The 23,365-nt window shown below is 41.7% G+C and overlaps 1 protein-coding gene across 1 annotated transcript; it reads right to left on the bottom strand.

Annotated features, from left to right (window-relative positions):
• Positions 1-269: 269 nt before the first annotated feature.
• On the bottom strand, positions 270-21,602 carry c25h12orf75 (chromosome 25 C12orf75 homolog). Its single transcript, XM_076302436.1, has 6 exons — positions 21,374-21,602; positions 13,391-13,415; positions 9,753-9,788; positions 9,046-9,125; positions 1,441-1,473; positions 270-961 (listed from the first exon to the last, which is right to left on the bottom strand). Exons 1-5 carry the CDS (start codon positions 21,414-21,416, stop codon positions 1,469-1,471), a joined length of 189 nt encoding a protein of 62 aa, XP_076158551.1. The 5' UTR covers positions 21,417-21,602; the 3' UTR covers positions 270-961; positions 1,441-1,468.
• Positions 21,603-23,365: the final 1,763 nt, after the last annotated feature.

The following is a 23,365-nucleotide window of genomic DNA, read 5'->3' as shown; positions in this document are numbered from 1 at the left end:
TCCATAGTGCTGCCTCCTCCAGCACTGCACAACACTGGCAGTTACATGGTGCACTGTGTTTGACTCTCTCTTTCTCTCCCTTTGCCCTGTGTGTGTGTGTGTGTGTGTGTGTGTGATACAGAGGAAGAGGGAGGTCACGCTGCATATTTAAAAAGAAAGAATAGAAAACAACACCTTAATTGTGCACACTGTGATGTGCCAATAACATTGTCTTTGCGTGAGAGAGAACAGGTAGAACATTAAGACACCACGACTGGAATTAATGGAATTAATGTCCAAGAAAGAACAGAATCAAATATTCATTCATACATAACCCTTACCCATTAAAACATGTCAGCAAACTTCCTGAATTGAAATATCTAAAGATACAAAACAGTTGAAAAAAGTGCATGACTTGTTACATGCAGTCTTAATCATCAACATAAATAAGAAATTAAACTATAAGCCATTCTGCTGAAGGATATAAAATAATTTTGCTCTGATATATTCCAATCCATATCAAACCCACCTTAGCATCTATTTACTTTGCAGTACATCACATCTCATTTTGAACTCTGAACCATATCCAGCAGTATCCTGAAGCAATGCAAGGTGTGTAGTGTTTTTGTTTCCATTATTGCAGACCTGATCATTCCTGGTCGAATATGTTGGTCCATCAAATAAAAGGAGAAAGTCATGTAGCAGGTCCTGTCCTGAGAGGGAGATGATTGGCTAGTGGGGGACTCTGATAGTCTGGCCCCATCCAGAGTCTTGATGCCCTTGCCACTGCCCAAGTTTGTGTAAATATGGCGTCACACAGAGGCATCCCTGCATGGCACAGTGCTCCTCCACACACTACGGACCCCTGGGGAGCCATCATGGCCGGGAGCCTGAAGATTCTGGGTGGCTCGACCCAGCGGAGGCCAGAACACCCCAAATGGACCATATTAGAGGACAGCCTTGTGCGTACACAATAGAGCATCTGCAAAGACAAGAGGAGAGGAGGGGGAGGAGATGAGAGGAGGAGAGGAGGAGAGGGGAGGAGATGAGAGGAGGAGAGGGGAGGAGATGAGAGGAGGAGAGGAGAGGGGAGGAGATGAGAGGAGGAGGGGGAGGAGGAGAGGAGACGGATGCTAATTTAGCTGTAGAGTGCACAAGGGAGGAGCTGATAACTTCTGAATGCTCACAATTATAAATGAGTCAACCATTCCAGTTGTAAAACAGTGGCATTCAGTGCTATTTGGTAGTGATGGTTTGTTTTGTCTTTTCAGCACTCTGATCAGTCCATTTATATCACATGTCATAATAAGGCAGAATTTGAATGTGTAATTGATGTGATGTACTGTATCCGCACACAGTAACCATAGAAGGACATTTATTTTTTTGTAACTGGTTGTTTTTCTGGCATCAGGGGCATCCTATTATGCGTGTGGGTGTAAAAGACAATGAAATTAACTATACCTGTGTCACATCTGATTATTCTTTTCTGTTAATCTGAAAAACAACCACATATCAACTAGTTAGTCAAGGGCAGGAAAATATGCATTTATAATAATTGTATTGTTATTTTAATGTAAAATGTTTTGTATTTCAGTATGATTGTATAATAAAGGTAATAATTGTTCTAGAAGCATTCTGTGTGATTTGTACAATGTCTATGATAATTTTGTGATAATTTTGAGTGTCAAGTCAGACAGTAGGCAGCTGGCTGGTGGCCTACAGGAGGTTGGTGACTCTATCCTGTTAAGAGGCAACTACTTTGAAGCTTTAAACTCCCTTTCCTCAGTGTCCTGATGCCTCGGCCTCCTGCAGCCTCTGTGGCCTACTGTGCAAAGCTCAGCCTCATGCTGCTCTCATCTAAATGCCACGTTCTGTTCCTGCACCTTCTAAGATTTAATTTGCAGCTCCCTTTACAGATGTGGCTAATGCCTGCACACACACACATGCACGTGCGCACGCACACACACGCACGCGCGCACGCACACACACGCATGCACACACACACACACGGAGACTGATAGACGGAGAGAGAGTCTGCTAACAGGGAATTCGTAATTAGCAAATGTGCCTTTGACTGCAGAAACAGTAAGGTTCTTCTATGTGAAGATTATTCAGTAACATTGGAAAGCTGTCTTATTTCCAGCTAACTGAATGTTTCAATTTTATATAATAGGGCCAGAGAGCAATTCGATTCAAACCACTTCGATTTGACTTTTGGTAGGTAGCAAAACGGTAGCAAAAAATATTGCAAGCTTCATGAAGGAATGTAGCAACATCTAATTTCCAACAGTCACGTTTCCCCCCCTTTACCTGGAGATGGACTGCAGCTGAATCTAATTACTCTTCTTAAGCAAAAGCATATGATGGTAGAGTGCAGACGTGCCATTATTTTGAATGCCTAAAGTTGCACAAATTGCATAATGTTTGTCATAACATCAGGGCTTTGAACCAGATTTTTTTCCCAATTGGTTTGTTCAGAACAGAAACAGTATTTTAATGTTCAGTGTTTTTTCGGTTCAACCAAAAAATTGATGTTCCTGAACTGGTTAGAACAAAAAAAGAAAGTTCCCGAACCGGTTAATGACGTTCCATGTCAGCTGCGGGACATACAAATAAGTAGGCTGATCATTAGGACTTTAAAATTATATTGTCAGTCTACGTCTCTATCAGGGGCGGACTGGAACCAAAAATCGGCCCTGGCATATTTGGCCCAAGTGACCCTCAAATCGGTTGGGCACCTAATTAAATACACAATCTTGCATTACCCTTAAATATGTAGGCCTCACTGGCTATCACCCTGACCGATGAGAGGTAGCCATAGAGCACATGATCTCCATATTCAAGTAGGCTATACAAGCAATTATTAAATAAGAGTTTCTGCTTGAATTCAAAGTATCATTTAAAATTATTCAATAGGCTACATTTAAACTATACAATGCTCAATTAACAGCAGCCCCAAACAACTAGAAATGCAATTCCAAGGAATTACCAGTGCATGAAAATGCTAAAGTTGTGATGTAAAATATCATGTATAGTTAAAACAGATAATACAGAGATGGTTACTACGGTGATGCTAGGATAGACATGGTGGTTGCATAGCTTAATAAAAGTTGATAGTTTAAAAGTAGACTGTTTAAAAGCTGAATGTAGATAGTTTAAAAGTTGTTGATAGACAGCTAGTTTAATAGATAGTTTAATGATAGTTTAAAAGTAGACCGTTTAAAAGTTGGAGGTAAATAGTTTAAAAGTTGTTGACAGACTGGAAGTTGAATGAATGTTGATATTCAAATAGTTTAACCCTTAGAACCCGATTGACGCAAAGTGCGTCAAAAAACACACCCCTTCTTCTCTGTTACATTGCTCCGGAACGGTTCATCGCAGCGAGATGAAACCTTTATTGCACGACAGAGCAGAAGTGGGGCTTTCCAACGAGACTACACACTTGTCTGTACGATCAAGTATGAAAATTAAAAAAAATCATGAAATTAAATCAAATTGCATCATATTTACAGTCTATACTTCTCTGCGTTCACCTGCACACACATTACTCTAGTTTGAATTACTCGCGAACCCGTGATCGCATCGATATGGCAAGCATATCAGATGAAAGAGGAGGCACAGGGCTATCCATTGGTACCATGTTTATCGATCCTTCGGGCTTATAAAACCAGACGAAGTGACTGCAAAATAATAACGTCATGTACACAAACCAATGCTGCACATTCATTACTCTCGTTTGAATTACTCGCGGACCCGTGATCGCATAGATATGCCACGCATGTCAGATGAAAGAGGAGACTCAGAGCTATCATTTGATACCAAGTACATCCTTCTGGGTTATAAAACAGACGAAGTGACAGCAAAATAATAACTTCATATAGCTGGACTTACGCCACGTTTTTGTCTGTTCTTGTGGCAAAGCATGTTTATAATCCAATGCTATCATGTGTTTCTCTATGGCAAAGCATGTTCATATTCCGGTTTTGAGATCCTAGCAAATTCCTGCATGGCATCCAATTCAAGGCTCACATTGCATCCCAATTTGTTCAACAAATAAACACCTTTTTTGCCTTTACTTTGTTCATGGCAATGCAGTAAAAAGTTGATAATTATTATGACAGCATACACACAGGCACGCAGGCTAACACATAACCTTGGGTCAAGTCAGGTCAGATCAGTTCGTGTCACAGATATGGAGCTCAGAAAGGTCACTATAAAAAATGGCATTTATTTCCGTAAATCACACAGCAAATATTTCTGTAAATTGCTCAGCCCCAGAGTATCCCTCCAACATCGCAATTATATTGCCCGATTCAGGACAGTCTGCCCTACAACCACATGAAATGCATGTAGAGCTGTGAGCTTGCTATGGTGAGATACATGTCAAAATATAAGAATTTTTATAATACACTTTTTATATTTTAATTCTTTAAAAATCAAAATAAAATCAATGCTAGTATTAATACATGAAATTATGGCAGATCTGAATAGCCCAGACTCTCCTGAAAAAAAACAATATATAATATATGTGTGTGGCACTTACAATGACCAGAATAAATCCTTATGAATAAAGGTAGTGAAAATGCCCTAAAAACAGCTTAGGGTTCTAAGGGTTAATGGCTGTGTATAGGTAGATATTTGACGATAACTGAAAGTTGGAATGGCTCTAATGTTTGCTAGTAGTTATGCTAAGATTTTTAACTATGCTAACCATGCTACTTAGCTAATGTTTTATAGCAGTGCTAGCAATGTTAACCTGCTAACCATGTTACTTAGCTAACATGTTTTAGTAGTTTAATGAATGTTGATATTCAAATAGTTTAATGGCTGTGTATAGGTAGATATTTGACGATAACTGAAAGTTGGAACGGCTCTAATGTTTGCTAGCAGTTATGCTAAGATTTTTAATTCTGCTAACCATGCTACTTAGCTAATGTTTTATAGCAGTGCTAGCAATGCTAACATGTTAACCATATTACTTAGCTAACTTAACTAACATTTTCTAGCAGTTTTGCTAACTATGCTAGCAATGTTAGCATGCTAACTATGTTAACCATGTTACTTAGCTAACTTAGCTAATCATTTTTAGCAGTTATGCTAACTATGCTAACTAGCATGCTAACTATGTTAACCATGTTACTTAGTTAACCTAGCTAATCATTTTGAGTAGTTTTGCTAAAAATGCTAACTAGCATGTTAATATGCTAGCATGCTAACCATGTTACTTAGGTAACTTAGCTAATAATTTTTAGCAGTTTTGCTAACTATGCTAACTAACATGTTAGCATGCTAAATATGTTAACCATGTTACTTAGCTAACCTAGCTAATCATTTTTAGCTGTTATGCTAAACATGCTAAATAACATGCTAACATGTTAGCATGCTAACTATGCTAACCATGTGACTTAGCTAACCTAGCTAATCATTTTTAGCAGTTTTGTTAAAAATGCTAACAATGCTAACTAGCTACAGTGGGTAGGAGTCATAGTTGATGAAAAGTGTTGACATAGTTATGACAAGTTAAAAGTTGTTGATAGACAGCTAGTGAATGTATATAGTTTAAAAGTTTAAAAGTTGAATGTAGATAGTTTAAAAGTTGTTGATAGACAGCTAGTTTAATAGATAGAAAAGTAGACCGTTTAAAAGTTGAATGTAAAAAGTTCAGTAGTTTAATGGGTTACATTGTTTAACAGTGGATTATTGTAGTGAGGACTTTTATTTTGAAACAGTTTTGGGCAGAGGAAACAGTTGAATAGGATGTGTAGTCTTAATTGACCCAGATTGTATGCTTAAAGCCTGAGGCTGCAGGTGGCCTGAACACCTGCCACAGGATTCTAATTGCTTAATGGCCGTATTATGATGTCATAATCGGCAATGTTAAGTCTATGGGGATTTTTAAAAAGTTTTTCTTTAATAGTTTAAAAAGTATAAAAGTTTCAAAGTTGAAAAGACATAGCAACCCGATCTGTTTGAAGACCTACGTTACAAAGTTTGAATGAAGTTAAACTGTTCAAGAGAAATTGCGTATGGAAAAAGTGGTAAGCGGAATAATAATAACTAGAAATGCAATTCCAAGGAATTAACAGTGCATGAAAATGCTAAAGTTGTGATGTAAAATATCATGTATAGTTAAAACAGATAATACAGAGATGGTTACTACGGTAATGCTAGGATAGACATGGTGGTTGCATAGCTTAATAAAAATTGATAGTTTAAAAGTAGACTGTTTAAAAGCTGAATGTAGATAGTTGTTGATAGACAGTAGATAGTTTAAAAGTTGTTGATAGACAGCTAGTTTAATAGATAGTATAATGATAGTTTAAAAGTAGACCGTTTAAAAGTTGAAGAAATAGTTTAAAAGTTGTTGACAGACTGGAAGTTGAATGAATATTGATATTCAAATCGTTTAATGGCTGTGTATAGGTAGATATTTGACGATAACTGAAAGTTGGAATGGCTCTAATGTTTGCTAGCAGTGCTAGCAATGCTAACCTGCTAACCATGTTACTTAGCTAACGTTTTCTAGCAGTTTAATGAATGTTGATATTCAAATAGTTTAATGGTTGTGTATAGGTAGATATTTGACGATAACTGAAAGTTGGAATGGCTCTAATGTTTGCTAGCAGTTATGCTAAGATTTTTAATTCTGCTAACCATGCTACTTAGCTAACTTAACTAACATTTTCTAGCAGTTTTGTTAAACATGCTAATTATGCTAGTAATGTTAGCATGCTAACTATGTTAACCATGTTACTTAGCTAACTTAGCTAATCATTTTTAGCAGTTATGCTAACTATGCTAACTAGCATGTTAACTATGTTAACCATGTTACTTAGTTAACCTAGCTAATCATTTTTAGCAGTTTTGCTAAAAATGCTAACTAGCATGTTAATATGCTAGCATGCTAACTATGTTAACCATGTTACTTAGGTAACTTAGCTAATAATTTTTAGCAGTTTTGCTAACTATGCTAACTAACATGTTAACATGCTAGCATGCTAAATATGCTAACCATTTTACTTAGCTAACCTAGCTAATCATTTTTAGCAGTTATGCTAAAAATGTTAACTAACATGTTAACATGTTAGCATGCTAACTATGCTAACCATGTGACTTAGCTAACCTAGCTAATCATTTTTAGCAGTTTTGTTAAAAATGTTAACAATGCTAACTTTGCTAACAATGCTAACTAGCTACAGTGGGTAGGAGTCATAGTTGATTGTTGTCATAGTTGTTGCCTAGGAAGAACAGTACAGTGCATTTTCATGGATAAAGAAGGATTATCCTTCTTTGGGCCGATCGTTGGCCAAAATGATTAAATTATGTAGGCTATATAGCCTATTGTATCGGCCCAAAAGGTGCGTCGGCCCACCAGGAAAATGCCCGGTATGCCAGATGGCCAGTCCGCCCATGGTCTCTATCCTGTAAGCGGCATAACATGCCTACATTTGACATGCCTACATTTTTTTCAGTATTATGAATTAAGGAAAATGTCTGCCAAGTTGTTTATTGGCAAACAACTGATCACATATCCATTATACTTCTTACATAGCTCAATTGGTGCAAATGACAAATAGGGGAGGCTACATAACTGTCATAGAGAACTTCAATTGACCAAACCTGGTCAGGGCTCAATCAGTGCATTTGTTTCTCTTATGTCATCAAACAATACAAAACCATAAAGCATTACTGAAGCATCACTGTAGTTCTTACATCCATCCAAAAGCCTATGCAACTCACATAGCTAAATCTGTGTAAATAACTGAAATATGGTAGGCTACATAGCTGCCATACATGGATTTCTATGCAACGTCACGAAAACATGCATGCGCAACCAAGAGGCAGAAAGCACCATACTACAGCATAGAGCAATGCAAAAGAGCAAAAACCCGTGTATTGTGAACATCAATTGGCCAAACCTGGTCAGGACCCAATCAGTGCATTTTTGTCTCTCTTATGTATTCAGATAATACAAAACCACAATGGTGTGTACATAGCTGGCATTGTGAATATTAAACTTATAAACAAATGCCCAAAACCTTGTCAGGGCCCAGAGGGAAATGACAAAAGATTCTGCCTGTACAGCTGGTGGCAAGCTTCTCCATTACATTTCTCCTGAAGAGTGGACAACTGGAAGTCAACCTCACCAAGTCATATTGCACAGAAATCTTGTCAAAGAACAAAAAAAATAACGTTATTAACCAGTTACCATTATTTTAGATAAACGATTCTGTTCCGGAACATAAACAAAAATCTAAAGTTTCTGGTTTCGTTTCTGTTCCTAGCAAAACATCAAAAGTTTCTGGTTTTAGTTTTCGTTCCGTGAACCGGTTCAAAGCCTTGCATAAAATACTCGTATTAAGCTTGCACACACTGCATAGATTGAATGGCATCGCAATCACATGTGCTTTAATGGTTGCATTATGCCCTAGTAATAGATAGATAGATAGATAGATAGATACTTTATTGATATAATGCAGATTTTCCTATCAGTATGCACTAATCATATTTTATTTACTTGTGTGTTTTGCCCAAATTATAATAGCTTGTATTTTGCTTAATCAAAATATTAAGACAAACCGCTTACATTTTCTTAGTTTTCTTAGCTAGTTATATCTGCTCTGGTCACTAGGTGATGGCTAATCAGCCAGTCCATCTGGAGCATACCAGAACACATTGGTCTTTTATTAACCCATTGGGGAATCACTGGAAGGCCATATTGTTTTCATTTGAAATGGTCATGTAGCCATGTGAGGTCTAAATAAGGTCAACTCAATTATGTGTTGGGTGTCATATGACAGATAACAGTACATAACGTACGTGTCCTAACATGGCTGTAATATGCAGCAGCCAGTGGCTATTTAGTGTCTGGTTCATGGAAATAACTTCCTGTCTTACATTTCCTCCTGTCACACACGGTGCCCACTGATGTCATTTAGTAATTCCTCCGGCAATTAAACTGATGAACAAACTCACATCAGTGTCCATAAGAAAGGGGAGGATGTCTCCTCACTCTTTTGTGTTTCTGTGTGTTCTGGTGGTGACAAGAAAAGGGAAAAGGCTAACCTTTGTGTGTGGACTTGGACTGACTTGATGCAACTGCGGTCAAATCTGCTGGAAGACCTACATAAACCCCACCATAATTCCTGGGGACAGAGCCAAGAGATGTTTCATGTAAATGCACCTTTAACATGTGAGATTGTACACAAAAGAAAATAGATTAGAATAATGATTTTACAAGATCATTTTGATTCCTTTTTATTTTGATTCTTGAAAATCATAATGGTGCTGCTCCTTCAACACATGGCCGAGCACATGAATAACCAAGGAGAATGGCAGCATAACCTAACCATGCGTAGCCATTTTAATGGCTTCAGTGCAGAGCAGAGACTCAGTGGTTCTGGGTTCCTTAGATACAAGCTGTGTTCACAGATAATGAAAGCCACTTATACCATCAGTCAATATTCAAAATGGAACTAGAGGGATTGGTGTTAGCCTGCATTAAATCACCAATCTCATTACTGAATTCTGAAGTACAATATGACATGATGCATCTGTGCTTTGTACTTTGTACATTTGTTCTCTGAAATAGATGTCGAAAGACCAGGAATGTCTACACTGCCAGGTTAACAGCATGTGGTCTCCTGCATGTTTAATCAGGAAGAGTCACAAGCAATCAACCTTCCACATCTGTCTCCTATGCTTTCGTGGCTAGGCCTCAAAGCTCCTGAGACTGAGGGGAGGTTGGTAAGGGACATCCGTGCTTGGCTTACCTTCTTTTCTCATCATCTGGTGAGAGGTCTTCCGTCCTGCAACAGGGCAATCATAGATCAGCTGTTGACACAGTGAAGCGTTAGAGCCCAAAGCCACCAACTGAGCTAGCATCTGTCCGGCACTGACAAGATCCAAAATGACTGTAGTTTGTGTAATGTGGGCCTATGGGCCTCTCTCCCTGTCGCCCAAAGAGACATGCTAATGTCTAATGCTGGTCTCTCCCTGACGCCCAAAGTGGCATGCTAATGTCTAATGCTAGATGCTGATGCTAGATGCTAATGGCTGATGCTAGATGCTAATGTCTGATGCTGCTAATGTCTAATGCTAATGTTTTTGGTGAAAATTAAATTCTGATTATAATTTTTACTAGTTTCAAACGGTTTTGTTCTTCAAATCCCGTGTAGCCTAAGTATACAGACATTAAAGGCATGCTTTTTGTTGATTGGCAGCAAGTTTAGTTCACATTATTACCTAGTAACTGCCGTGCAACCACAGACCCAGACCCTTCTTTGTAGTTACACGCGCCTGTCCTATATATATACTCTTTTGATCCCGTGAGGGAAATTTGGTCTCTGCATTTAACCCAATCCGTGAACAGTGATGCCAGTAACGCGTGTTAGTCTATTTTGACCACTTTTTTCAGTAACGAGTAATCTAACGCGCTACTATTTACAAACCAATCAGATTAAAGTTACTAATCTAAGTTACTGTGCGTTACTATTTTTGTCATTTTCCTTAATAAAAATATATATTCTTTTTTCTTCTTGTCTTGGGGATTAATGTCATGTAGGCACGTTTTCAGCATGAGCACAATTCACGTGTAAAACCATGCAGCGACACAAACTTAAACAATGGAGGGAGAGAGAGATGCCCATTTCATCAGTCATTACTTTGAGTTTGTGTCAGCTAAACATGACAACATTAAGGTACATTGTACATTATGTGCTGGCGACAAAGTGCTGTCTAGCTAGACATCCCAAGTCTCCCGAAGTTTTGGGAGACAGTGGCTTCCTGACGCCCGCAAATTACATAAAATCTCCCGGAACCTAGAGCGAACAAGAGCACGCAAGCCAGACCGGACTTCAAATCGCGTGTGCATATGAGCTTAACGCGCACACAACGGAGAGGGAGAGAGAGAGGAGTGGTGTGTTTGTGCCTGAAGCACATCCAAGACAGAGAGCATCCTGGTCTGTTTTGCTAAATCAACCAATCAGTTTTCAGTGTAAGTGTGCTTATATCTCTTTTCTCCCAAACTTAATTAATCAGTTCAGTCAGTGTATCTAGGAACAGGAGTGTGATGGCAGCGTCAGTGCCCCTTAAAAAAGGAAGATTTTACACAAAAGTGTACCCAATTGTCTCAAAAGATTAAAACATAATGATAATCTTGCACACTGCACTGTTTGTAACAGCGATCATTTTTATGTTGAGGCGGTGGGGGTGTTGTCGGCAGCTGCTGAAAGTAACTAATAAAGTAACTTGTAATCTAACTTAGTTACTTTTAAAATCAAGTAATCAGTAAAGTAACTAAGTTACTTTTTAAAGGAGTAATCAGTAATCAGATTCCTTTTTTTAAGGTAACTGTGGCAACACTGTCTGTGAATTAGTGAAACACACACAGTGAGGTGAAGCACACACTAATCCCGGCGCAGTGAGCTGCCTGCATCAACAGCGGCGCTCGGGGAGCAGTGAGGAGTTAGGTGCCTTCAGTGCCTTAGGGACTTCAGCCGTCCCTACTGGTCGGGGTTCGAACCGGCAACCCTCCGGTTACAGGTCCGAAGTGCTAACCAGTAGGCCACGGCTGCCCCAAAGTATAACCAAAGTATGTCCTAGTTGCTCTGTAAGCTAATATATGGGGACAACAGCAGGAAAAGGAGTCTAAAGCAAGTGCGTGTGTCTGCGTCAACGAGTGCATCAGGGCAAATATAGGTAAGAAACTATAGGAAATGTTTTAACATCGTATTCACAACGCGCATCACGCACAAGCCCAATACCAATAAATAGCTTTACTGCTAACTGCTTTTCTCTCTTCAAGAATGTTTACGATGTCAAAATGCACCAACTTCGTGTTGCAAGGGTGCAAGGATGATCATGCAGCAGCATCTATCTTGAACGTTACTTACTCTAATTAATTGGGAAACGCATCTTGAGTGCGCACCAGAGAGAGAGAGAGAGATAGACTGGCAGGTTCCAGGTGTCATTGTTGATATCCCCTTTTAATATATGAACTTATAACTGCTTGTAACAACTTAATATTATGCATAGTATTGTTAATATTGTGTTATCAATGTGGCACAAACAAACAAGGTTAGAGTTTATGGACTAGCCTTATATCTTACAAGAGCTGGTGAAAGGGTTTAATGACAAAGACTGAGCAACCTTAAAGTGACAATGCACCATAGCCTAAGTTCAACAGCATACAATTAGCAGCATTTCTTAATATTTTTAACTTTAGAATTTATCATATATATTTTGTTGTTCTTTTCTTTTCTTTTTTTTTTTTTTGGGGGGGGGGGGGGTCCTGGGGTCCCGGATTTAACATGGGGATTTTAAATAATCACATCTGTTAAACTCTTGTGGGGACAACGAAGCCTGAAATGCAGACGTTTTGCTCAACACACTTTTGCCCTCTGCCTTAAGACGGCCAACTTAGATCTTTGCTACCCCAGAGCTAACTTGCAATGCAACTTGCCATAGGTAGTTAGCTTCAATTAACATCCGGAGGGGGAAATAACATTTAGCAGGGATAAGGCAAGTAAATTAATGTTTATTGAAATTGGTGAAAATACAGGAAATTCCAGGGACAGTTGTCATGTTTGAGTTTAATCTCCATAACCCCTTGTAAGATACCAAATATTTTGAGTTGTAGCTGAAGGAAAACAGTAACAGCTTGTTTTTCACAGTTTCTTCTCCTCTGGCTGTCTGACTGATAGAGCTGCTCTCCCTTGTGACAGGAATCTGGTGCTGAGTGCAGAAAAGTTGTGCAATTAGGCCTTTATAGGCGAGCCTGTCGTAACAAGCCTCAGGGGCCATGCTTTTACATGGAAGGTGATCCAATGTTTATCAGGATGAGAGGGTTGTGAATGCAAGCTGATTGATTCACATTTGGGGAGTTGTTTTGGAAAAGTCTCTTCTGTCAGCCATCGTGGTGAAAAATAGCAAGAGTGCTGAGGGACAAGGAAGGCCTGTCTGAATAAATAGGCTGCATCAGAGGAAGGCCACACAAAGACAAATAGCTGCCCAATCTCTAGCACCCCTTTAAGGGACTATTTTGATGTGGAGAAACATTACTATCAGCAGTCAATTGAAAAAAGAAAAAGAACAAAAGTGAAATAATAAGAGAAAGGCCAGTCTGCTCTAACATTGATATGCTTTGAATTCTGGATGTAAACATGCACTCTGTTGTTCATCTCTGCAACTCTTTTGGACATAGAAAGTGTGTCAGGCCATTTTACTTTGGTCACCACAAGCACTGTGTATTGCAGATGAAGGCTGAAATTTAATCTGGCAAATCTGCTGCCAAATGTCTCAAGCTTTCGTGGAATTTGCCTGATTTAATTGTTGTCTATTTTGTTTGTTTCCAAAATGGTATGTTTATCTGAAAGGTTCAAAGCTTTCATTGTCATCACACAATACTCACACATCTTTAGAAGCTTCTGCCGGCCCTGTAGGGATCAAAAAGAAAGTCTCAATCAATTTACACCACTCAAAACTAATCATGAAGAAACTATACAGAGTCAAAGGCAATGAATAGACTTTGATCTTTCATTATCAACACTCTGATCTAGTAATAAACCAAATCACATGTCCATATTGGGAATTAGTTGGTCCTGCCATTGACAACAGGGTGGAAAAACAGAGCAGTGAAATCAATGAAATATTGTGAGTTCTAAGGACAGTGGAAAATGGCCCACCAGTAGACTCTGTCTCAAGTGTCTTTCCACCTTGACCTGACAAGCGACAATAGCTGTGGTCTGGTCTAGAGATCTCTAGTGGTGCTTGAGCGGTCCTCTAGAGACCACTCCGTGGTCTTTTTTGGGTTTTAATCACCCACGCCAGGTCCTGTAGAGGTCACCAACCACTCCTGAATGAACTGGAGCACAGCTTGGGCTGTGATGTGTTATGGTATAGACGTTGGGTGGAAACCCATCTTTAGCAAGGCATCTAGCGACAAACAGGCTCTTCTAATAATGGCAAATTGCTTAGGCATGGTTGGCCTTACTCAAGGGCCCTTGTGACTGTTTCATTTGTGCAGAGTGCTGGTCTGTTTGAGGCCTGAACTGATAAATGTGCGCTTTCACTTTCAGCCCACACTTCACACTAAGGAGATGTGTATACTGTAGAGTGGCCGCTATTCATGTGCGCATAGCTTGCAGGGGTTGAAAGAGGACAACAGGCAAGGCATTCACAGAGAATGCCCTGCAGGGAAGACTGCTGAACTTACAGTACCAGAGTTGCTGTCCCCTCTGCTATTTCCTCAATGCTGGGTGGCTCTATCACTACAAACAGCCCAGTACAGAGCTGGGGACAAACGTGATGGTGCTAAATAGTCCTTGTTGATAGTGTGTCCAACATTTTGCTTTGACTTCCCCTGAACTCCTGAAGACCCAGCTCTTCAGAGAGCATCTCCTCTCGTAACACTACTTACAACTAGTCTTGTTGATCCTAGCACTTACCACCTGACTACAACTGACACTACACTGTTTCAAAACAGCACTCACTGATGCACTTATTCTTATTGTACTCTACCTTTTTTAAATTGTCCTTGAATTCTTGAGAGAATTGCTTTAAAAAGCTTAAACTGTTTACCATGTTGTTAGTCGCTTTGGCTAAAAATGCGTCAGCCAAATGTAATGTAACTTCACAGCAGTCATCAGGTTGTTTCATAACTCACATGCTGATCAGAATGAATCCATTTTTTATTCTTAATTCTTAATGAGAATTTATGCTTTAATTTTTGTATTCAGTACCTCATATATCTTACACTCACACATGATGATAACACATGATTACACTGATAAAGCCTTATGATGTTATAAGCCCTTAAAGCTTGACATTGCAGAATACATCATAAAGCTTCTTTTATGTCTTGATACAAGGATACAATGAAGTTTATTGTCACATGCATATAGTTACTGGAAGTAAGAAATGCAGTGAAATTATGTCTGGTGTCAGCCTGTTTGTGCATTTATGGGGGGGGGGGGTAAAAAGTGCAGTAGAAGAGGGGTTTAGTAGATTAAGTGGCAAGGGCTGCATAAGAAAGGTGGGGGGGGCGCACCAACAAGGAGCACCCAAGAGCAACAGGGGCAAGGAAAAACTCCCTTACCAAGGAAGAAACCTTGGGTAGATCCGCGGCTCAAGGGGCTAACCCAACTGCCAGGGGTCTTGGTGTGTGTGTTGGGGGGATGACAGGGGAGATGGGATAGTGTGCTGTGTATGTGGGGAGAGGGCAGTGTGCAATATGTGTGTTGGAGAAGCTTCCTCATGAGACAATGTGCTGTGTATGGGGGGGGGTCAGTGTGCTGTAAGTATGTTGGGGAAGTGTGTTGGAGAAGCTTCCTGATGAAATAATGTGCTGTGTAGGGAGGGGGGGGCAGTGTACTGCAAGTATGATGAAGGGACTTACTATTGCAAGCAGAGTACTGTATGTATGATGTATGTGAGTGATGACAGTGAAGATGTGTGTGTGGGCGGGAGGGGAGTGGAGCAGTGACTGTGTGTGTGTAGTGTGTGTGTGGGTAGGTGGGGGCAGTGTGCTGTAAGTATGTAGAGGATGTGTGTTGGAGAAGATCCTGAAGACAATGTGCTGTGTATGTAGGGGGGGGGGGGGGGGCAGTGTGCAGCAAGTATGTAGAGGAGGCTTACTGTAGCAAGCAGTGTGCTGTATGTATGTGAGGTGATGACAGTGATGATGTAAGTGTGTGTGTGTTTTGTGTGTGTGTGTGTGTTGGGGATGGGGGGGGGGGTGCAGAAAGGCTAGGCAATCAAGGACATGGGTAGATAGATGGAGGAGAAATCAAAAATAATAAATAAAAAGTTCTATGGAGATGTGCAAAAGTTGGAGAAAGTCAGATGTGTGTGTGTGTGTGTGTGTGTTTTGACGTGTGATGAAATAAGAAAATAAATAAAAGGTCTGTAGCATAGGGAGAGGGATGTAAAAGTGCTAAAAGTCATGTAGGTGTGTGTGTGTGTGTGGGGGGGGGGGGTCATGAGTGCTGAGGAGTGAATGAGTGCAAATTCAGTATAGTGTGAATTCAGAGTTCGGATGGCCTGGGGATAAAAACTTCTCCTGAGTCTCTCAGTTCTGGCTTTGTGACTACATAGGCGTCTTCTTGATTTCAGCGGTAGGAATAATCCATTGTTAGGATGAGAAAAGTCCTTCAGAATCGTTTGGGCTCTTAGGAGTACTATTCTGGAATAGATATCTTGTAGAGCAGGGAGTTGAGTTCTTATAGTATGTTCAGCTGAGCGCACTACACTCTGCAGAGTACTACAATCTCTAACTGTGGAGTTCCCATACCAGGTGATGATGCTACCAGTTAGAACACTCTCAACCGCTGAAGTGTAGAAGGCCTTCATGATGGATGTAGAAACTTTGAATTTCCTTAGCTGACGAAGGAAGTAGAGTCGTTGTCTGGACTTCTTCAGAACATATTGAGTGTTAACAGTCCATGTTAAGTCTTCAGTAATGTGGACACCAATGTATTTAAAACTTGTGACTCTCTCTACAGGTTGCCCGCTGATCATTAGTGGGGTGTAACTGTAGTTCTGCTGCTTCCTTCTGTAATCCACTACCATTTCCTTGGTTTTATTGATATTCAGTGTCAAGCTGTTAGATTGACACCACTGTGCCACCTCATCAAACTGATCCAAGTAGAGCTGTTCATTGTTGTTACTAATCAGGCCCAAGATCACTGTGTCATCTGCAAACTTGATGATGGAGGTATGACTACTGTTGGCTTTGCAGTGATGTGTGTAGATGTTGTACAGCAGTGGACTCAAAACACAGCCTTGGGGAGCACCAGTGCTGATGGTTAATGAGTCAGATGTCAGACCCCCCACTCTAACCACTTGTGAACGGTTGGTGAGGAAGTCAAATATCCAGTGACACAGGGTGGTGTTCAGTCCTAAGGCCTTCATCTTTGTGACCAAGGTGAGAGGTACTATCGTGTTGAATGCTGAACTAAAGTCAATGAACAGCATCCTCACATAATTCCCATTCCCCTCCTCCAGGTGAGTTAAGGTGGTGTGCATGAGGTTTGAGATGGCATCCTCTGTAGACCTGTTGGCTCTGTAAGCAAATTGGAGGGGGTCGAAGGAGGCAGGGAGGGATGAGCAGATAATGTTTTTCACAAGCTTCTCAAAACACTTCATCACTGTAGACGTCAGGGCTACTGGGCGGTAGTCATTCAGACATGATGGACTTTTGTTTTTCGGTACTGGAACAATAACAGACTGCTTGAGGCAAGTAGGAACTATCTCTTGAGCCAATGATGTGTTTAAGATATAAGTGAACACAGGAGCTAACTGAGCAGCGCAGGATTTCAAAACCCTGTTAGAAATTCCATCCGGTCCAGCAGCTTTTCTACAATTAACCCTCCTAAAGGCATTGCTCACATCGACCTCAGAGATACAGAAAGGTGCATCCTCATTTGCTTCACATGCTGCAGCTAGTGCAAGATAGTCTGTGTTTTTCATGTCAAAGCGAGCATAAAAAGCATTAAGTTCATCAGGGAGGGCTTTACTCACATTCATCATAGGAGGGGACTTTCTTTCAAAGCCAGTGATGGTTCGGAGTCCTTTCCACACTCGTGCTGGATCACCCTCCAAGAAATCAGCTTCAACTCTGTCTCTATAGCGCCGCTTAGCATCTTTAATAGCTCTACGTAAACTATAAGATGCTGCTTTGTAATCCGTCATATCCCCTGAAATAAGCCCAGCATTATAAGTCATGGTGCGTGTCTTTAATGCCGTTCTCACTTCTCTATCCACCCATGGCTTCTGGTTAGGGAAGCTTCGGATCTTTACAGTTGGGATGATGGAATCAGTTAGCATATTGATGTAACTGAATGATACTTCCGTAAACTCATTTATGTCAGCAGAGTTCGTCTTGAACATCTCCCAGTCAACGTTGCTAAGGGCGTCCTGTAGCCTGGCTTCCGATTGGTCAGTCCAGCGCTTGACCTCCTTCGTCACTGGGGGGTCCGTCTGACTTCTCTGTTTGTACATAGGCAGTAGGAAAACAGCGGCATGATCTGATTTTCCGAAAGCTGGTAGAGACTTCGCTTTGTAACTGTTCTTGAACTGTGTGTAGCATTGATCCAGTGTGTTGTCACCACGTGTAGGGAAGTGAATGTGTTGAATAAATTCAGGCATGGACCGGTTCAGATGTACTTCATTGAAATCACCGGCCACAATAAGTGCAGCTTCAGGGTGCGTGTGTTGTTGTCTATTTAACACTTCTTGCAATTCTGAAACCGCAGCATCTGTGTTGGCTTGTGGAGGAATGTAGACAGCGTTGAATATTACCGAAGTAAACTCACGTGGCAGGTAGAAGGGTGGACAGACGACCGCTAGATGTTCTAGATGAGGCGAGCAGGACTTTGAGAACGGTGACATGATAAGGGCACTAATGACGTATTTTCCTCAAATCAAATACAGTTTATTCTGCAAATGCTGTTTATGGAGCCATATGACACCATAGAAGCTTCCAAAGTTCTGTAAGACTTCAACTACAACATCATAAATCTTTATGAATGGAGTAATTTCTACTTATATGTATTTATATAGTGACTTATATGTATTTATATAGTGACTGATCAGTCACTATCCACATTATGAATACCCCATAAACATGTATAACCTGCTAACCTGCTACTAAGACATTCATATACTACACAGACCTCTGTTTTGTGTAAGAGAACACATTTGAAAGGACAACTAGCCACATTGTCTTTATTACTCAATATGGTGTGCCCTTTGTGTTTATTAGCCAATATGGTATATGCCCAAAATGGTATATGCCCAGTATGGTATAAGCCCAATATGGTATATGCCCAATATGGTATATGCCCAATATGGTATAAGGCCAATATGGTATATGCCCAATATGATATATGCCCAATATATGCCTAATATGGTATATCCACATAACTTTCAGTGTCCCGCCAGCGGGATGGTTACCCCCCTCCCCCACCTCCCCCCAACATTCTAAATCAATTGTATGCACCATATTGCTATGTAGCATAGTAATGATATACACCATTTCAAAGCTTTGACTCTTGGGAATCCAAAAATGACAACTTTTGTCATGTACAATCTGTATAGTGCTTTATATTCTCAGATTAAACTTATTATGTCTCAATTAAATTTGATCCAAAATGCTCCCCTCCCCCCCTTACGCTTTTGGTGCTACCCTGACTTCTGGCTGCAGTGTAGCTGCAGCACAATAAGTAGATGCAACATATTGGGTACTGAAATATTCACAAGAATCCATAGAAATTGAATCTTCATGTTGTGTTATCCAATATTAGTTGTACAGATGTATAGTCTATCTGATACACACTCATTGAACCAACAAAGTAAATGCAAAAATAGAGACATTTTTGTAATCATTCCATATTTAGTGTAGTCATTCCATATCAGAACCCCTGAAGTATAATCCAAATACAAGCATGAAACCTCAAAGTGTTACCTTTCATTTGAGACCAGGATTATGCTTCTACACAAAGGGGTTCATGTGCAGTAAGCATTTGATTGTCAGTATGCATTTTGGATAACAAAAAGTCCTATGGGGAGTATCCATAGGCATTTTACAAAAAGCATGGGCATACCTTGGCAAATAATAGTCTAAAGCACTCATATTTTCATTCTATATTGATCTACTTTTGCACACAACTTCACAAGACCTGGTGCTAGGGCTCAGTTGTGTTTCTAAGGGATATCAAGAGACCTAGAGGGCTGAAATGTGGTCAGTTCAGAGATGCTTGTAATCCGGCAGAAAGAAAAAACTATATTCTAGCCTCTGTAACTCTTAGTGAGTACATCACACATTTCTTTTGACTGTTTCCTACGAAAACTAGAGGTTCTCAGCTTTCTATAGAGGTCCAACATTTGATGGTAGGCCCCAGAAGAGGTGGGAACAATGCCCAATATGGTATAAGCCCAATATGCCTTTTGTGCCCTTTTGTGTCTGGAGAGTGAAGAGAGCTGTCAGTGTCAGTGAGGGCAAACAGTATCCATTACAGAGATGCACAACTCACACCCATTACAGAGATGCACAACTCACACCCACAAAGACAGCACCACACAAGTAAACTTGCACCCACAAAGACAGCACCACACAAGTAAACAAGCACAAAGACACACAAGTAAACTCACACCCACAAAGACACACAAGTAAACTCACACAAAGACAGCACCACACAAGTAAACTCACACAAAGACAGCACCACACAAGTAAACTCACACAAAGACAGCATCACACAAGTAAACTAAATACAGCTGTAGCAAGACACACACACACACTCACATACAAACACATACACACACACACACACACACACACACACAGAAATGTGCATACACACACACACACACACACATACAGTATACGTACACCCACTTACACCCACTTACACACACACACAATCATACACTGATGGCTCCTCATTAAGGCATACCATGATCCAGAGCCCACCTTACTGAAGCGGCAGCATGTGTGGATTTCAGACACGTCTCACCGCGGCACGTCTCCACACACACGTCTCACCGCCGCACGTCTCCACACACGTCTCACCGCCGCACGTCTCCACACACGTCTCACCGCCGCACGTCTCCACACACACGTCTCACCGCCGCAGGTCTCACCGCCGCACGTCTCCACACACACGTCTCACCGCCGCACGTCTCACCGCCGCACGTCTCCACACACACGTCTCACCGCCGCACGTCTCACCGCCGCACGTCTCCACACACACGTCTCACCGCCGCACGTCTCACCGCCGCACGTCTCCACACACACGTCTCACCGCCGCACGTCTCACCGCCGCACGTCTCCACACACACGTCTCACCGCCGCACGTCTCCACACACGTCTCACCGCAGCACATATCAATTAGCCGCTGCATCTCCACACACACACACACACACACAGGCACCCTGCTGAGAGCTCCATCTCCACACACACACACACACACACACACAGGCACCCTGCTGAGAGCTGCATCTCCACACATGGCCAGCGTCTCTGGGCTGAAGGAGGCTAACGCAGGAGGCTAACGCAGGAGGCTAACGCAGGAGGCTAACGCAGGCACCCGGCCAAGAGCCGTGGGGGGGTGGAGGGTGATGCACAGCGGCTCTCTGTTTAACACCCAACTCACACGAGAATGGAGATGCCAACAGCGGGAGATGAGTGGGAGATGCCAACAGCGGTGGCAGTGAAGCAGAACCAGCAGAACCCAACTGCCTCTGTCTCTTTCACACTCTGTCTCTTTCACACTCTGTCTCTTTCACACTCTCATTCTCTCTCTGACATAGACAAACACACACACACACACACACGCATACACATACACACACGCACGTCGACACAGTAAACATGGGATTCCTAAAACACACTCACCTCCTCCTGATGTGCTGGCTGCTGAGGAGTTCCCACAACCCATTTTGCATCGATGCTCAGCAGCTGGCGAAGAGTAACAAAGAAGAAGGAGGAGAAGAAATGAGAGGAAAGAGACAGAGAGAGATTAGCTCTCTCAGAGTGGAGACAAGACGGACAGACAGAGTGAAGGAGAGGGAGAGGGAGAGAGAGGGGGCAGAAGGCTGAAACGAGCTCTCTGTTGTTGCCCCTGTTCTGCCTCTCACTCCCCAGCGTGCGTGCGGTCAGCGTCCCTCTGCAGCAGCACACAGACTGAGGACAGAGCAGCAGCAGCAGCAGCACACAGACTGTACAAGCAAGAGAGAGGGAGAGAGAGAGAGAGAGAGGGAGAGAGAGAGGGAGGGAGAGAGAGAGAGCAGCAGCCAGGCTGTACAAGCAAGAGAAAGAGAGGGAGAGAGAGAGGGAGGGAGAGAGAGACAGAGAGAGGGAGGGAGAAAGAGGGAGAGAGACAGAGAGAGGGAGGGAGGGAGGGAGAGAGAGAGGGAGGGAGGGCAGCAGCCAGGCTGTACAAGCAAGAGAGAGGGAGGGGGAGGGAGAGAGAGAGAGATGCTTTGCCCTCACATGATTTGCTCTTCTCCTCCACCCTCCACAGGGTTGCCGGGGAAACGGAGGGGGAATGGGGAGGGGTGGGGTTGGGGTGTTCTCTCAGCAAACGGCAAGCCACACATTTTACCTCACAAGCACAAAACTACATGCGCCACACTTGCTCAATGAACATAAGGGACCCACAGGGAAGAGACATTGTCCTCACCTGCATTCCTCAAAGTGTCCTGTGGAGACCTGAGATACCAAAGCCAAGTCATTCTGAACCTGGCACTTCAGAGTGGATGTTCAAAAACTATTCCCCTATGGGCCGGGGGACATGGTGTCTGATACACACACACACACACACACATGTGCGTGCACACACATGGGACATTCTGAACCTGGCACTTCAGAGTGGATGTTCATAAACTATTCCCCTCTGGGCCAGGGACACAGTGTTATCTCTTCAGAAAAATAGTGAGTGAGTGAGTGAAATCCAGCATGCTGACAGAAAGTTATCTTTAAGAAAAACATAAACACATTAGCCTCTATTGTTTAAGCTTTTGTTGTATGTGTGGATGAGTTGTGATAACTGTGATATGGTGAAGGATAAAAATAAATCCACCTTATCCAGTACTGACATTTTAATTCATTCAGTAGCCCAGTGCCAAGGCAACATGTATCGTATTCATGTATTTATGTGTTCATGTATTCATGTGTTCGTGTATATTAATGTGTGAAGAACACCTGTCTGCTCACATATTGAGAGGAATTGAAAGGTTTTGGTTCAGTGAGACACATTGCATTACATTAGTTTCTGTCTAAAAACAGTGAGCGAGCAAACAGCCATTAGCCAGCAGGCCCCAACAACATCACCGTTAGTCCTAATAAAAGCCATCAGCCAGAAGGCCCCAACAACAGCACCGTTAGTCCTGATAAAAGCCATCAGCCAGAAGGCCCCAACAACAGCACCGTTAGTCCTGATAAAAGCCATCAGCCAGAAGGCCCCAACAACAGCACCGTTAGTCCTGATAAAAGCCATCAGCCAGCAGGCCCCAACAACAGCACCGTTAGTCCTGATAAAAGCCATCAGCCAGAAGGCCCCAACAACAGCACCGTTAGTCCTGATAAAGGGAACTTGATAAAAGGAACTTATGTATTTAATTTAGTATTTGGCAGCTATATGCTGTAAAAAGATGTTTTTACATGCTAATCTTCTTAAAGATGTTTTTACATGCTAATCTTCTTAACAAACATTATGCATAGAGGCATGTGGGAACAGCTATACCTGTCCTTTACATTGTGGTGTTCTTTCCCTTTACATTAATAATATCAAGTTAGCTCTACAAAACACCATAAATGCAATAACCCACTCAAAGGCACAGTAGAGAGAGTTGTCCCACAGTAGAATATAAGTATAGTATAGTACAG

This window comes from Alosa pseudoharengus, unplaced genomic scaffold (assembly GCF_046254945.1).
Source record: "Alosa pseudoharengus isolate Yale_2024_CS ecotype anadromous, Long Island Sound unplaced genomic scaffold, YU_APseudo_1.1 YU_APseudo_1.1_scf_10, whole genome shotgun sequence".
NCBI classification, from domain to species: domain Eukaryota; kingdom Metazoa; phylum Chordata; class Actinopteri; order Clupeiformes; family Clupeidae; genus Alosa; species Alosa pseudoharengus.
The sequence above is the reverse complement of the archived record's forward strand: the minus strand, read 5'-3'. Positions and strand labels throughout refer to the sequence as shown.